The 17,230-nt window shown below is 36.7% G+C and overlaps 3 protein-coding genes across 4 annotated transcripts in view; 1 reads left to right on the forward strand and 2 right to left on the reverse strand.

Moving 5' to 3' along the window:
* LOC118682154 (SUN domain-containing ossification factor) overlaps positions 1-10,511 on the reverse strand; it is a 50,892-nt gene extending 40,381 nt beyond the window's left edge. Inside the window, exons 1-2 of one of the 2 annotated variants that reach the window (XM_036369267.2) lie at positions 10,028-10,511; positions 9,400-9,912 (exon numbers count right to left, since the gene is read on the reverse strand). In XM_036369267.2, the coding sequence (XP_036225160.2) occupies positions 9,400-9,912; positions 10,028-10,086 (572 nt within the window). In that variant the 5' untranslated portion in view covers positions 10,087-10,511. The remainder of the gene's footprint in view (positions 1-9,399; positions 9,913-10,027) is intronic. The other variant, XM_036369269.2, reaches the window with a different exon arrangement.
* Positions 10,512-10,874: 363 nt separating this feature from the next.
* phr6-4 ((6-4)-photolyase) lies at positions 10,875-12,818 on the forward strand. The gene is made up of 2 exons (XM_014247711.3): positions 10,875-11,685; positions 11,743-12,818. Exons 1-2 carry the CDS (start codon positions 11,022-11,024, stop codon positions 12,678-12,680), a joined length of 1,602 nt encoding a protein of 533 aa, XP_014103186.3. The 5' UTR covers positions 10,875-11,021; the 3' UTR covers positions 12,681-12,818.
* On the reverse strand, positions 12,761-14,153 carry LOC106627560 (uncharacterized). Its single transcript, XM_014247712.3, has one exon. The coding sequence runs from the start codon at positions 13,899-13,901 to the stop codon at positions 12,906-12,908; it is 996 nt and encodes a 331-aa protein (XP_014103187.3). The 5' UTR covers positions 13,902-14,153; the 3' UTR covers positions 12,761-12,905.
* Between the last annotated feature and the right edge of the window lie 3,077 nt (positions 14,154-17,230).

A 17,230-nucleotide genomic window follows, 5' to 3' on the forward strand; every position in this document is an offset into this window, starting at 1 on the left:
TACAATAACAAAAATGTTAACTTATTATAAATCAAATAATAGCTTAATTGTCTTCAATTTAATCCCCTCTTTGTTATCCAGTTCATTCATAGAGTGTCACCGAATTTGTGGTTTCGAAATCTCAGAGTTGTAATTTGACAGCTGTGAAACGAATGAATAGCATAAGAAAAGTGGTGGTGAAATGCGTTGAACTCTTTAAAAATTTCATGATTCTGAGGTTATGAGTGCTCTCAGTATAACCTTAGCAACCTTATTAGGGTTCCGCTTTGCTAGTAATAGAATGGCTTGTGAAAATTTTGTGCAGTCTTATTAGACTAGAGTTTGCGTAAGGTCTCACCATAAACTTTTTGGCATTTCCTCTGAAATTACCGTTACTCATCTTGCGTGTTGTCAAAACCCCTAGAATTGATGCTGTAAAATACAATGTAATGAGGAATTTTACATTAACCCAGTCAGTATTGAAGCTCCGTTGACACGACATTTGACCAAGATCATTGGAGAGGATTGGTCGAAATTTAAAGTAAGGGTAAGTTCTGCACGTAGAAAATACAGAGTAAGTGAGCACGACTAAGTGGTATTGTTCATGCGACAGTCGGAACTACGTAACCCGGTTCGGAAACAGGATTAATACCTGCATAAGCCTAACGAAGCGACAGTATTGTCCAAAACTTTTAGTGAAATATTTAATGCTACCATAAAACTAACTTCAAGACGGAGTCTCAACTATACGTAGTTAGGACGCAAGTGATTCAAAGATACATTAAGACATTTAAATACTGTGAACATAAGAAAAGCTTCGAAAACTCTTGGTTTTTGTTCACTCTAACTACATTCAAACGATTAACGCCTGGGGATGATGGAATTAGATCGAATACCAGGTCATAATGGTAACGAAACAGTGTATATGGTATATGTAAATCCCTAAAGCGGAGACGACGTTATTAATCGTAAGAGAATTACCGAAAGGAAATAAAAGTGCGCAGAACTTTGGAAAATGTAATACCTTCTTCAAAACAAACTAAGTTCGAATTTCGGTATTTTTTCTCAGTACAGCAAACATCAATGCGTCTTTCTCTGCTAGTCAGATTAACCTAAATATTAAAATTTTAGTACGAATACGATATATATATATATATATAAATATATAAAATGTTGACTGCTTTAAGATTTAATAAAAAAAACAAAATCGGAATTACAAAACGCGTAACCCTTTATGAAAGATATTAGTATGTATGCGTGTATTTTTGCTTTTTTATACCCTGAACAGGATATATTAAGTTTGCCGTGAAGTTTGCATCAGCCAGACGGAAATCAGGTCCGAGACCCTATAAAATATATATATAAATAATCAACGTGGCGAGCTAACACGATTTTGCCATGTCCGTCCGTTTGTCTGCATATAGCGAACTTTTCACTCAGTTTTTGACAATTCGATCCGAATTTTTACTTTTTCGCACCAAGAAGCTGTTCTACAAACTAAATGATCAAAATCAATATAAAGATGCTTCTATACCCTTGTATGTTATAAGAAAGGGTATTATTGTAGCTTCGGTGGTGCAGCCGAAGTTCACTTTTTTTTAACTCTTTCTGTCACTTTGTTCGCATATTTCACTCAACTTGCTCTATTGAATTTAATTAAACCATTGTTTTTGTAGTTAGCTTTTGTTGTTTTGTTTTTGATTGCACTTTTTTTTCTAAACATTGACTATTTAACTTACTCTGCTTTTGTTTAAATTAATGCGGCGCACTGTTTACTTGTTGTTGTTGTTATGTTTATATAAACATTGATTTGTTTTTGTTTGATTTTATTGCACATTTTAATTGACATCATTTGGAAATGTTGCAACCCGCAGCGCTGTTTGTCAATACTTCGGGCAACCCGATGTACACACACATACATATACACAGAAACACACACTGCGTCTGCATTGGTACACTTTATGCGTGTAATAAATTGCAACTCTGCGTCAAAAACTACCGCGGCTGGTATGTAGCTGTAGCTGGAGCTTGGTAAAGGTCAATGCATGTCCGTTGAGTATAAATAAATAACAACCACACATACACACACACACATGCTACTTGCATACAGTGTTTGCGTCCACTCATAGAAACATTTAATGCTTCACCTCTTCACTGCTGTCTTTCGGTTTGGCATGAAAAATGGTAGCATAAAGACAACCATAAAAATTGTTTTTGGCATATAAATAACTGTAAATGTGTAAAGCGGCACCGCGACGTACATAGATTCCTTGTAATTAAGGCGCTTGTGTCTGTGGCATTTTCTCGCTTAGCGATTTTAATAGCGCCAAAAGCCATGTTGTGTCTGTGCCGCATAGGACCAACAACAACAACAACAACAAACATGTTTGAAGATCAAACACAGCGCTTGCTGCGCCACTTCGGTCGAGGTCACGTGATTCCAAGCCGTTGTGTGCAAACAAATTGTATTAAGGAAGGCATTAAAGTAAGGGTTTAATTGAAAAATGTTGTTCAGGTCATAACGCCTGCAGCTCGACCATTTATAAATGTTACGAGTGTTAACGTTATGATTTGCTGCGGTTGAAATGTGACAGGTTGAAATGGTTGTAGGAAATTTCAAATATCAAATGGAAGAATTAAAGTTGCTATAATATTATAAAAGCGATTCTTTTAGCTATTAGCAAAAAACTAATATATTTTGATCTTCTTCGAAGGACAGTTGTGTTTTTAAGGCCGTCAGACTAGGTGTGCCCCTTAAGGGGTTACATGGGTTTCACGGCTTCGAAAAATATTAAAAAAAAAAATTTTTTTTAAATTCTATAACATACCTAGAATATTGTCCTAAATTCTCAAGTTGATACCAGTAATAGTTTTGGAGATACAGTTTTGAAATGTTGCGCGCTCTATGTCAGCTGTACAGTCACTTAAAATTGTTAACCCGTTTTTTTCGAAACTGTATTTTCAAAGTCGGTTGTCAAGATTTCTCACGTACTACTTAACCAATCTTAATGAAATTTTATACAGGTTTTGAGATATAATTTAAAAAGTCTAAAAAACACCGTCAGAATGCCTGCACTTGTTTTCTGCACTTATAAGGTGTATGCTTTGTTTAAACGAGTGCTTAAAGAAAATTGTTTGAAGACGATCAATATTATGCATTGGTCCTTCAACTCAATGTGTAATTTAGTCTAATTAGAAGATACTGTAAAGTTTTGTAAAATTATTTGCTCGAATTAAAAGACATTCGTCTAGACCATATAGATAAGATACAGTTTTTACACATGACTTAAATGCCAAAAGTTCTCAAAAGTCTAGTGAGTAGATCCAGCTTTAATTCTTAGTAAGCGTATAAGTCAACCGCTTTAAACAGTATTATCGGCAGCTGGAAATGGAGTATCAACGGAAGCGGCGAGTGTTTTTTAGTGGTTGTTCTCTCGTGTTCTCATCTCGCGCAATATTTTGGTCGGCATAATGTGTCAAAGCTTCAACAAATTACGCGAGAATCCGATTCTGTATAGGACACAAAGGAAAAGCGAGCAAATAGTATACTTTTTTTTAGCAATATGTGAATGATTTCTCACACAACTTTGTGGTTTAATGGCACTTTCGAAAGCACTTGCCAGAGGACATGCGGATGAACACCCCAACGACCCCTTTCTAAAACACATTTCAATACATGCATATAACAAATGAAGTGATAGCGCGTATACAAATGTGTGTGTGTGTATGTGTGGCGTGCAATACAAATAGCGTTGAATTAAAATTAACTACTAAAAGCAACATCAATCACAAAAGATAAACATTTGAATACATGAATGAATGTTTTGTAGAAATTAACAACAGCAGGAGCAACAACAACAATAGCAGCATAGAAAACAAGCATCAATGTGTCTGAAACATATACATCTATTTACCGTTAAAGCTGCTATCGTTAGTTAACTACCACTTGTTGCGCTTGTCGCTCGTTCAGACTCACACACACATGCGCGCACACCGTCGTGCCATATCAATCAATTACAATTGAAAGTGATCACACAATTATTGCCAAATGTGTGCATATTTTTGATTTATTCCTTTGACTCTGCGGGTAAATTGATTTCTGTTTATTGTTGCTGCTGTTTTCTTCTCTTCCTTTTTTGCACTCTAAATTAGCTTAAAGCGCGAACACAATAACTCCTAGAGGTGAAATGTGCATTAGTTTAAGTGGGTGAAGCTGTATTTGTGTTAGTGATTGCGCGCGCGCAAAGTGTTTAAGCCTCGGCTTATATCCATACTAAGTAATATTCCTAACGCGCTTGCTAGTTGAGCTCTAAATTTATCAGCCAGAAGCAGACGAGTGCAGTTGGCGGCCGCATTAAGCGTATTGAGAGCGGTCGGGCGCGCGCGCGTGCGCTACGCTTGGACAGGCCAGGTGTCGACTGTAAATGCGTTTTCAATATTTCATTTAACCGCGGCACGTTGGCGTTTGACATTTTTCCCATTAAATGTGACGGCAGCGCGACGGCAGGCGATTTACTAACTCACGTGGCCACAATGAGGACGACGGCCGCTACCCTTGCCGCGCTATCCAGCTGCTACGTACTACTGACATTTGGTGAAATGCCTTTATAAGGATGTTTGATGACGGTGGCGACGGTGCGCAGCCAACGCAAACGATTTATGCATCAATGAAATGCCCACACCAAGAAAATTAGAAAGTAAAACTGTAGTAGAGGTTATTTTGTGTGCGCCTGTGTGTGTGTGTGCAGCAATGGGGTGGGGGCGGAAGGTGGTGGCGGTTTTGCTTAGCGCGTTGTTGGCAGTCTAGTGGCATGTGGTAGAAGCTGACGTTTGGAAGCGCAAAACTGGAACTAAAGCACGCGGCGCGCAACAAAGGCGCACACATATACACATATACATATATGTTAGCGTACAGTTAGTTATCAGCAGCATGGTTTAAATATGTGCGCCATGGCAGCCGCCATTTATCGTGGGAGCACCACTGCGCGATGCACAGCAGCGCGGGCGGCCGCGCGCAAACGCTGCATAACCAGCGCGCACTAGGTGGGTTGCTAAAAGCGTAGATTTCTTCCTTTACTTTAGCGATGCATATACAATATGTGTATATATGTTTTTTTGTAATAGAGTACTTTTTTATGTTTCACATATTGTTTATGTGCAAAAATGCTGCTGTAAAAATTATGCATTTATCCCTAAGGGGTGAAAATGGTGCGCGATTAAATTCGCTCAGCGCCACCACCTTCCCAGCGGAGGCGCGCTGTTGTCGGCAATTCACATATGCGTCGCGCTATCAATGCGGGCGGATTTAAGCAATTTCAATTCATTTCATGCTAGTGTTTAATTTCTTTTGTTACTTTATTTAGTTTCAAAATATTTTTATTTTCACCGTTTTAATTTCGTTGTCATAAAAAATTACATTTAAATGCGCAACGTCGGGTAATTGCAGGCGTTACTGGTCAAGTGGCAGACTGATAAATTGTTATGGACATGCGCGCGCATTAAGGCGATTTTGCTTTCGATTTTCCGAAACTTTGTGTTTTTTAGGTAGAAATGTTAATTGTTTCTCGGTTGGTGACATGGTGTGGGAAGATGTTGAACGATAGTGTTGGCATGTCAGTGAACTACTCGAAGAGAAATTCAATCAGCACGGCACAGCGCTTGCAGAGATTGTTGTTGAAAGGTGGTGAAAACGATATATAGTATAATAAGGGGATTTTTTTACAGCGAAATCTCGACGCCTTAACGTCTGTATTGCCATAGGTAGTTGGGGATTTTCGATTATTTTCGCTGGAGGACGCTGGATGATAACCCGTAGTTGCTTAAAGAGCTATACATAGAGAGAGTTCGAAAAAAAAAGAACAATCGGGTCTACGAACTTGAGAACCTCCACAATTAATCATCGTTGAAAAATTTTCACTCCAGTTAAGATTCATAATGCTATAGAGTAAACACGGAAGCAGATTTCGTCGGATTTTGTTAGGTCTATCGAATCAACGTAAGTGAAACGGAGTGGAAAGTCAACTCGGTATTCTTTAAATTACTTGAGGAATATTTTTAGCGCTAAAAAAAACAACAAATCTCTATAATATATAAATGTAAATTAATGTCTGCAAAACCAAATTCCAAATAACTATGCCACATTTTTGATATAAAAATAGATTTCAGTCAAATTTTCTATAGAAAGTATGAAAATAGTTTGACACAACTAGGTGGAATTAATTATAAATATATAACACAGGGTATATTTAAATATATTTCAAAGAAAATGTAAAATTCAAGCACATCACAACAAAGGTTGCTAAACACACTTTTAAATGTCGCATAATTTTCATGTTCATGTTCATATTTTTATTATACTCGTATACACATATTTTATTATATACAATATTTTTATTACTGATACATATTTATGAATGCATACTGGAAAACAAATAAATATATAAAAGAATTCGATAAAATATTTTCGAATTTTACGAGCAAGTAGTTAAATATCACATTAGCACACGCAGACAATTTCTATAATAAAAATTGTGAAAATAGGAACAAAAATTGAAAAAAAGAAATATGCGCAATACTTTTTATATTTTAAAACTAAGTACAAAGAAATATGTATATTAACACAGTCTAACATACTTATTGCAAAATACTCCGAAACGCTTATTTCTAAAAGTTTTCGGTGACAGCAGCGACCTTCGAAAGATCAAAATGCACATTAACTCATGAAGTCGAACGGAAAGCCAAATGTGGCAACCTTGAACTTAACACTAAACAAAGGGGAAATTGAGAGCTGCTTAAAGCACATTAATTTCATTGTTGCTGGTGGGCAAGAAATAGAATTGCTGAATAAATAGAGCATTAAATTGAATAAACAGACCTAATTTTTACATACGTTGCGGAAAACTTTAAACACTGTTTAGATTTACTATTTTAATATATTTTTAAATGGGTGTGGGCAAATGATGTGCTTGGCGACAGGCATTGTGTGCCATCGCCGATAGCAGAAACAGTAATAGCTAAGCAAACAAAAAATCGCACGATAAGAAGGCTTTAAATCTATTAAAGTGGCACGAAATAATTATGTACATATACATTTTTCCATACATATAAAGCTTCCTATGAGCGATTTACACACCAGAATTGTAGATTAAACGCGTTGAAATGAATGAAAATGCGTATTAGTTACATACATATGGTGTTGTGAAGATAACAAGCGACAATAAGTAGGGGAAATATGTGTGTACATACTTAAATACGTATGTAAAATACATATAATAACAATAACAAAACGCTATAAAAAATATTATAGAAGTGACGTTTCGCCTTGTTTTTTGTTTGTTGTTTTTCCACTTCCAGCGATAACATGTGATTTAAATAAAATTAATGAAATGAAAGTTTATATTTCAAATTGAAAATTTAAAATGCAAAATTTTCCCAAAACTTTTGCAGTTACAAAATTAAAATATATTAATATAAAAACCATCTGGATTAAATTATTAAATTATTTATGCGCACAGTTTTCACACTTTTTCATAAATATAATCAAAAAATTCAAAATTAATGCTGATTGTGAAAAAGATACATTGTGTTGCTGAGATAGCTTGAATTTCAGTCTGAACAATTTACGTGTGTACATATATATGTATCTGTTTAGTTAACTACACATTTTTATTATAATGTTGTTTTACTGCTGGCAATCTAAAATGACTGATTGTCTGATAACACAAAGAATTTTCACTGTAATTTATTTAAACACGTCATTAGACACTCACTGTTGCTGGGTTAAAGCAAATTTTAAACTTGGGAATTGCGGCCGGAGTTATTATGACATTATTCACTGGAATTACAATTCCATCACTACTTGTATTTAAATAATTTCTATATACATATGTACATTTAAGTGGCTTTTCAGTTTACTATTAAACCAGTATGAATCTACACAAACTTGCTGTTTCGTATAAAATTGTATTATTAATAAATTTTCATTGCTAAGGCAATTAGGATATCAATACCATAAGCATTTTTCAGTTTTTTTTGATTGCCATTAAAAAGGAAAATATACTTAATTTACTTTAAAGCCATGAAAAATAATAGTTTATAAAGCTACCTCATTTTGGCGATATTTGACAGACAGAAATTTAAAATATTCGCCAAAATTTCAACAGTCGCCAATGAATTGTGGCAATCTATAAATATTGAGGATTTTCTGTCATACAATAACAACAGCAGAAATAAGTATTTATAGTATTTTCCTTATTGCACGTCTCTTAGTTTTCACCCCTGTTTGTTAATGGTAATTTTTCGCATTTCATATTTAACTTTTCACCTATATTTATTTTTGTTTTTTGATTTGCATATTTTGAACGAAATTCCGCATTAAGAAATTGTCGATAATTGCGGAGCGTGCAAATATATGTATATAAGTACATATGTGTTTATCTACAAATTGTACTTTAATACTATAAAGATGCCGCACGCCAGACAGTCGTTTTGTGCAAAAAATAATGCACTTTTGAAGTGCGGACGTAAATATTTTTAAACAACTGTGTTTTTTTTTCCAAACGCTCCTAATTAAAATTGACCGAGTACAAAGTGTAGTGAAGTTGGCAATGCACAATGATAAATGTGTATTGTAAATATGTACATACATATATGTATGTATACATACATATAATTGTATATATTTGTGTTATTATTAAACTTTATCAGCTGAAGTTCACAGCGCATACTGGACTTTACCACTTAACCATACAACATTCATATTTAGTTTTTTTGCAAAGCATAAATAAGGCAATGAATTAGCATCTGCAGAAGTAAGGCTATAATAATTGAGTTTCCTCAATGATTTGATACGCGTCGCGAGTGTTCTAAATATAAATAATGGGATTAATTTTATAAGCTTGATAAGAGAGCTTAATGTGAAATTAATATTATAGCACGCACATACAAGCATTTACATTCAAACATAAAACCGTATTATTGGATGAAAAATTATATTCATTTATTGAGGGAAGTAGTTTTACATAAACAATGTGCGTCAGTAAGGCAGTCACGACGCAACCACAACAAAGTTATTAATAAGGAATGTAAACAAGTATTCAGATCAATTTCAAACGCAACCACTTAAGTATTATTTAACATGTATCATTAATGGCTATTTAAAACGTTTAACGCACGTTAACAGGCTATTATATTAGCCCTATTTCGTTACAACTCGCGGATTTGAAAAAAAAAATTATGGATAACATAACATTGGTTTTTCACAATAAAAGAACACTTCTGAGCGCATTTTATCAGTAATCAGAAATTAAATGCAAATCGGAAATCGGAACTAAGGTTTTAACGGGGTGTTTAATTAATGATAAAGAAATTTTAAGCGACAGTGAGAGACCACAAATAGAAATAGATTATAACAGTTTTTACCTTTCCTGACCGCTCGCACGCTCTGCTTGCACATTTTGCAAGTCATCATCGAGCAAGGCAGGTGCTTCTACTGCAACAGCGATCATTTCCTCATTTTCGTTTTGTTGCGCTGGTTCCGCGGCTTCATTTATAACTATACCACTTTTTTCACGTATTATATCATTTCTATCACTATTACTTGCACTATACACAACACTACTTGGCAACAGCCAGTCTTCAACCGACTCTGTTACTGGCTCTGTTGTGCTATCGTCGACAATATTGTTCAGCGTATTGGCAACAGCTGGAGCAGCTGTTTGCGGCGTCTGAAGATGTTCACCCTCATTATTTGTTAATTTTTTCTCTTCTTCATTTATCGGTACAATTTCTGCATGTGCCACTATTGCAGGCGGTGCAGCAGCTGCTTTGTGCTTAGCAGCTGCGCCAGCTTCAGCAGAAAACGTTGTCGATTCATCACTACACGCAGCTACAAATTTAGCATTCTCTGTGAGAAATACAAAGAAAAGAAAACCACTGGAAAGAAAAATATTTAATTTATTTCATTAGTAAACCAGACAAGTAAATATTTTACAAAACATATTTGAATATAATTTTAAATATGTGTGCATGTATGTATTTGCATGCTCACCTCGAAATACACGTCACCGATAGCAGGCCCAAATAAGCTAGTTGCAAGTTGATACGCATATTTTATGCGTTCGCACATAATACACACTTTGCAAATTATATATTTTAGTTTTGTAATTCCTTCTATTTCTTTAAAAACACATATTTTACCGCCTTGCTCCCGCGTTACTTTTTTTCTTGTTTTCCAGTACGCTTGGTACACACGCTCACCGCTTTCACTACACTTTTGCACCCGCTGATATATTCACTAATAAAAACATTTAAAAAGCGAATTTTAGGCACTTTTCTCTCACATAAAACTTGCTGCTCAAGATTTTTAGTGTTATCTCTGCTTAAAATCTACTGCTAAACGGTGTAAACTGTAATTTTTCGATTGAAATATGAGCTGCGGGAACAAGAACCTGTACAAGAATCAACTGGAAGCCGTTCAACGAAAATTAATTTGCAAACAAATAAGAAAACGTAAAAAATACAGAACTGTCAAATCGGAAGGCAAACGTCAAATTCCACCAAACTGATTGCAGAGAACGTATAACAGAGAACGTAAATTGTACGTTTTCTGCTGATTGGAAGTCACGAATGAGCTGCTAAAGCAAACGCCAGTAAATACAAACAGTGTTGTTTTTTTTCAGTTTAGAGGGTTGGTTCAGATAGAGAATGTAAAATATAATAATAACAGAGAATGTAGATTTAGATTTTACATTCTCTGCAATTAGATTACTTCACCTAGGCGCAGCGAATATAAAATAATAATCTACATTCTCTGCCAGGCGTTTTCATTAAAAAACAAACCCGGTGCAGAGAACGTATATCCGTATTTACGTTCTCTGTCCGGAATGTAATGAAAAGTGTAGCCAAGTTTCAAGTACATTTCCAATTGGAACATAAATGCAATTTATAAGAACAGCTGTTTATTTGTTCCGTCATTTGACTAAGTCAAGTGCATTTTTTTCGCGTAAAATTTTTAAATTTGAATTTAATTCGGGCAATTAGCCATGGAGTCCAAAACTACATTGGTACATTGGTTTCGCAAAGGACTACGTGTACACGATAACCCTGCATTAGCGCTTGTTTTCTCCAAAGCAGTAAGTCAACCCACCAAATATTATGTGCGACCGATTTTTATACTCGATACTGCGTTGTTGGAATGGCTGCGAGTTGGCGCGAACCGTTGGCGTTTTCTGCAACAAACACTAGCAGACTTGGATGCAAATTTACGAAAACTAAATACACAATTATATGTGATACGCGGTACACCAGCTACAGTTTTTCCACGCATCTTTAAGGAGTGGCGTGTGAGTTTACTAACCTTTGAAACGGATATTGAACCATATGCATTGAAGCGTGATGCAGAGATTCAACGTTTGGCTAAGGCAGCAGAAGTAAATGTGGATACATTTTGCTCGCATACCATATATAATCCAGATTTAGTAATACAAAAAAATTGTGGCAATGCGCCACTAACATATCAAAAATTTTTAAGCATTATCGAAAAATTCAGTGTGCCATTACCGGTGTCGAATCCCGAGCGATTGGTAGATGAACAAAAGCCACCAAAGGATACCATGGAGCAACAAAACACGAATTGCTATGCATATCCGACATTAGATGAACTTGTTAAGCGACCCGATGAGTTGGGAGAAAATAAATTTATAGGCGGTAAGTACTTGCAGGGCTTGAAAGTCTTTGCTAATTTGCATTAACTTTTAATTGCAGGCGAGAGTGAAGGTTTACGCCGTTTGGATGCTTCGCTGAGCAACGAATCATGGGTTGCTGCTTTTGAGAAACCAAATACCTCACCGAATTCGCTTGAACCTAGCACAACTGTGCTTAGTCCCTACCTAAAATTTGGTTGCCTCAGCGCGCGTTTGTTTCATCAGCGTTTAATAAAGATACTTAAGCGTCAAAACAAACATTCCAAACCACCCGTATCATTGCTGGGACAATTGCTGTGGCGCGAATTTTACTACACAGCCGCTGCGTCAGAGCCGAATTTCGATCGTATGTTAGGTAATAAATTTTGCATGCAAATACCATGGGAAATCAACGAAGTACATTTATCAGCTTGGACGAATGGACGTACGGGTTATCCATTTATAGACGCCATAATGCGTCAATTACGTCAGGAGGGTTGGATACATCATTTAGCGCGTCATGCTGTTGCCTGCTTTCTAACACGTGGTGATTTATGGATCTCCTGGGAGGAGGGCCAAAAAGTATTCGAAGAATTACTGCTCGATCAGGATTGGGCATTGAATGCGGGCAATTGGATGTGGCTCTCAGCCTCAGCATTCTTTTATCAATATTTTCGTGTCTACAGTCCCGTTGCTTTCGGCAAGAAAACTGATCCAACTGGCGCTTACATAAGAAAATATGTACCTGAACTAGCCAAGTACCCAGCAGGTTGTATATATGAACCTTGGAAGGCAACTTTGAGCGCTCAACGCGAATATGGTTGTGTACTGGGCAAAGATTATCCACATCGTATTGTAAATCATGAAACAGTGCACAAGGAGAATATCAAACGCATGACAGCGGCTTACAAAATAAATCGTGAAGTGAAAGAGGGCAAAAGTCAAACCGACGAAAGTGGAAAGGACAAACGTAAAAAGGTAGGAAGTAGCGCACAGTTGTCAAAGAAGCGACGTACCTAATACTACATACGACGTAGTATATATTCTAGTAGCATAGTGTTTTTTTGTAGTAATAAGTTTATTAATAATAAGTATATAGCTTTGTTAAGTTTATTAAACAGTTAAGTTTATTAAAAATACATTACCAACGACATGGTATTAACAAAATGACATAAAAATTTTAAAAACAAAAAAAAAAAGTCTCCTGCATAAAATATCCTCCACAGCATGTGTTGTTGCATTGATTTACTTCTCATAAACGCAAATTTGCATATCGTCCGCTTTGTCCTTATCGTTTGGATCCAAGCGATAACGATAAGTAGAATCGCGCAGCATGCGCTTGGGCATAATGATCTTGATGCCTTTAAATTCGAAGACGTTGTTACGCTCCTTTGGTATCGGTGGCAATTTGAAGCGCTCATCTTCGCCGTAGGTATCGATGTCGACAGTGCCCTGCTTTTGCTCCTGCTCATTGGCGAAAGCGTCTATGTCGACTGGTGCCTCGCAAATTACTTCCACATCGTCGATGGAATTTTTTGTCATAGTTGAACTAGCTGCCACAAACTTCTGCTCGCTGGTTGAGTTATCCACAGTAATTGCTTTAATTGCTTCCTCAGCGTCTATTATTGTCTGCTGTGTGGCCATTTTCGCAGCTACCGCTGCTTCAGCCGCCATTGGCACCACACTTACAGCATCATCGCCAACTGGCTTTGCAGCTGCTGTATCTTCAGCTAGTTTTGCGGACATTTTCTGCGGCAATATCAATTCAGGCCTGTCTTCGTACATCATATCGTCGCCGTAGCCATCGATATTGACAACCGTCGGCATTGTTCGCACCAAAGGCAGCACTGGATTATTGTTTTGTTTAGCTTCGTTAATACGTTCTTCCAAATCCATATGTGCCATGCGATCTTCAAAGTCCATACGTCCATATCCACTATTTATATCCACAATTGTCATTTCGGGTAGCTTATTTTCTTTGATTGAAGTCGGTTTCGCCTCGTCTACTGGCGCAACATCGTTCAAGTCGTTATTATTGTTGCTTTTGCTGGGTGCACTGCTATCCACCATCGCCTCGGATTTCGCAAAAACGTGTAGCGCTTCGGTGGCTAATGGCATTTCGTGGTTGCTGAAGTGCGGGTTTGGCGCCGTGGTGGAAATTACTCGCATCAGCGTTGTTAAGGTGTTCGGCAGTCGATGCGTTTGAGTCCATATTCTCGCAGCGTAGCTTAATCGTGACATTTTATTTGATTTTTTAGTTGAAAATTTGAAAAATATATTTAATTCTTTGTAATTCTGCTGACGTTTATTAAGATGTTTGCTTTCTTTTCTTTCCAAATATTCCGTTATTTTAAATGCAGTTCTTTTACGCAATAATACTAACTTGAAATTTATATATGTATACACACGTACATATGTAAATAAAAAATTGACGATTTGAGAGTAGCTTGTAGCTTTTGTAAACTTCGTTTCAAAATAAATAAATTTTTTACTTTAACGTAAAAAGCATAAAAAAAGGGAAAAGTAAATATCTCAAAGTAGTTAACAATATTTGTTTAAAATATGTATAAATTGAGGTTAGATATACTCTCGGATTAAGCATTTCGATCAGTTCATTTAAAACAGACATTTTGAGGTGCATTATTTATATACCGGCCGATTTCGAGAAGTTCGCGTTAGCCCGTTAAATCAAAATAATTCTCGAACAATCAGTAAAAGCTGTTGTTTTTGTTGTTGTAACGGTTATCTACTCCCCGCTTGCGTTGTAAGCCATAGTTCATTTGTCGTCGAGGTCATCTAACGAGAGGCTCAGGAAACGAGCTGTTTCGACGGTGTCGGACCATAGGGAAATGGGTGTTAGATAAGTGGGGTTCGTTGGGCATGCAAAGAGTTGGTTAGTGTCATACGGAGACTCATTGCATGCAGTACATATATTGGGTATGTCGGTCCGATTCTGGATAAGTAGGAGTTTAACCTGCTACAGTATCCAGAACGAAGTTGCGCAAGGGTTGGGAACGACATGTCTTATAAGTTGATTTCAGTGAAAAATCTGGCAACGACACTAAGGTCGCTGATTGGCGCTATAACGCCCTAAACTATTTTGACCCAATTCACTATAACGTTCCAGTCGTTTCGTCGCTTTGCAATATGGCAATGATTCTAAATGCGATTTGAGATTAAAGAGATCGTCTCCGCTTGGGTGTTTGATTTCAGAGCAAATCTTAGCATGGGGAAAGCTGTCGAAATGAGACTCCTTGACCGAATCTAAATCGCGGTTATTAGCATATTCCGGTTACAAATGGCTATCTCACTTTTGTTGTAGAAAACATTTAGACCTTTTTTGGGGGAACTGTAATCGAAGTGACTTAACGCTGGGTCCAAGAAACGAGCTGTTTTGACAGTGTCGGAACTTAGGGAAAGACGTGAGGTGTCAGCTATACCCACGACAGTCGGGAATACGTAACCTCAACCTCTGTCCATTCATGTAAATATGTCGTTTTTAATTGATTTTTGCCTGTTTATGTATTCTACCACGACGCTTTTCAAAATTCCGACCCATTTATACCATGTCAAAGTAGTCCACACGGTTTTCACTGAGGGTTGATTCTTTCCTTTGTTTTTGCAACAAACAGGAATTTTCATATTCTCTGCTCATAGATTTCGCAGAGCTCTTTAGTCTGTTACTTCATATATTCGCCTTGAAACCCTATGCTGAGCTTTTATCTCTCCAGCGACGTCCTCCAAGAATGCAAAAATGTTTTTCTCTTCAGATACTCTCTCGATGTAAAGTTCCGCACATGTCGTCCAGTCTTCTAACAGGAAGTTGAAGAGAGAGCTATGACATTTGGAAGCCTTTATCGGGTTTGGTTTAGCTTTGTTTCTTCAGCAATTTTGAAGCGTTTTCTTTTTTTTTAATTGATATTCTTCGAAGTTATCATAATTGAGTTCATTTGAGCTCAACGATCATTCCATAAAACGTTAATTGTTTCATACTTGCTATAAGGAAGCTGAAACTGATTCATCTTTGGCCTAAAACCGCAAGCTATATAGTTACAACAGTAAATGCAGTGAGAAAATTCTATCTCACTTCGCAATGCTCAAATCAGCTTAATTTAATCGGCAAGAATAATAATTTCCTACATTACCACGCCTTCACACACACACACATACACACACACATACGTACATACATACACACATGCATTTATGTAAACCTGAGACTTAAGCTTTGGGCATCCAACGGTACCGACAATCCAAACACTCGGGCGACAATCGAAGCCAGAAAGTGGTTATCCTCAGCTGCAGCAAAAGTGCAAGCATTTCAGAGGAAAATCAATTAACACAACGTACATGGTATGCCGAATGGCAAGCGACCGGTGTGCTGGTATGCTTCGAGGCTTTCGAAGTGACACAAATAACAATGGTCCACGAATATGAGAGGTAAACCAAATAAACAACTTGTTGTTGCATAAGCACAGTGGTTCACACTCACACACACACACTAACATAAATAGCGCCCTGTGCGGGGGAGAGAATACAAAAGCAATTGTTGCAGCTTCACAGCTGTCCAATCAACCTAATAATTATCAATTTCTTGTATAATCCGAACAAAACACAGTCGCTCCTATGTATGCAGATATGTGTGCTGTTTGCTACTTGTAGGTATTGTAATTTAGTTTGCTAGTAAATGCCGGACATTTTCTAATTTCCCCAATAGTTGTGCGAATATTTGTTGGACTCGAAATGATGCTGTTGATTGGTGAGCTTTCATCGATGGAATGAAATTAGTTCAATTTGGCGTCAATGAGTTAAGGTTTGGTATTAACGAGAAATGAAAGAGGCTCTAAGAGAGTCTTGCTCAAATATTTCTCTAGAGTCTTTTGGCGATGTGATAGTAGGCGCTGGTTAAATGGCTTTCTTTCATTGCCGAAGTGAGGTTAGATTTGGTTATGGGAAACGAAAGTTACCTCAGACTGGCAGTCCCTGAAACATATCTTCGAACTGCAATTGATAAAAAATGAGATCAGATAATGAAATGTCGAAAGTGTTTGTAGCGCTAAAGACACTTTGTGATGATTTAAACATATTCTAAGCTTGTCTTGAACTGAATCTCAGCAGGTTTAGTTCCCTAATCAGAAAGAAAGAGTATGTGATTAAGAAAAGTTTGACCCGTTGTCGCATTTTTAGGCGTGTGGTTATGGAATTTAGCCAGTTAGAATCGAGTTTGTCCAAAAAATGTGCTTGGAATATTTGTATATGAAAAAAAAATGTGTATATGGAATAAAAACGGGGGAAGCAGGAAACTTTTCCCTTATTTTGGTCGAAAAGTCAACGTCTTTCTTGAATTATTTCTGTGATACTAAAACTAATCGTATTACCTTTGATTAGAATTTCTATTGGAAAGGCTATACACATATCTCTACTTTCTTCTCTGTCTCTCGTTCTGAAATTCCAGTTCAATGTCCAGTGAGAAAATTTAAACTGTGCTTAACTTACAGTTACTTCCTAAAATACTTTTGGTGAAGGAACAACGATATGGAGGCAAACCTTTCAGATGCAAAAGAAATTTG

Source organism: Bactrocera oleae, chromosome 3, assembly GCF_042242935.1.
Source record: "Bactrocera oleae isolate idBacOlea1 chromosome 3, idBacOlea1, whole genome shotgun sequence".
NCBI lineage: Eukaryota > Metazoa > Arthropoda > Insecta > Diptera > Tephritidae > Bactrocera > Bactrocera oleae.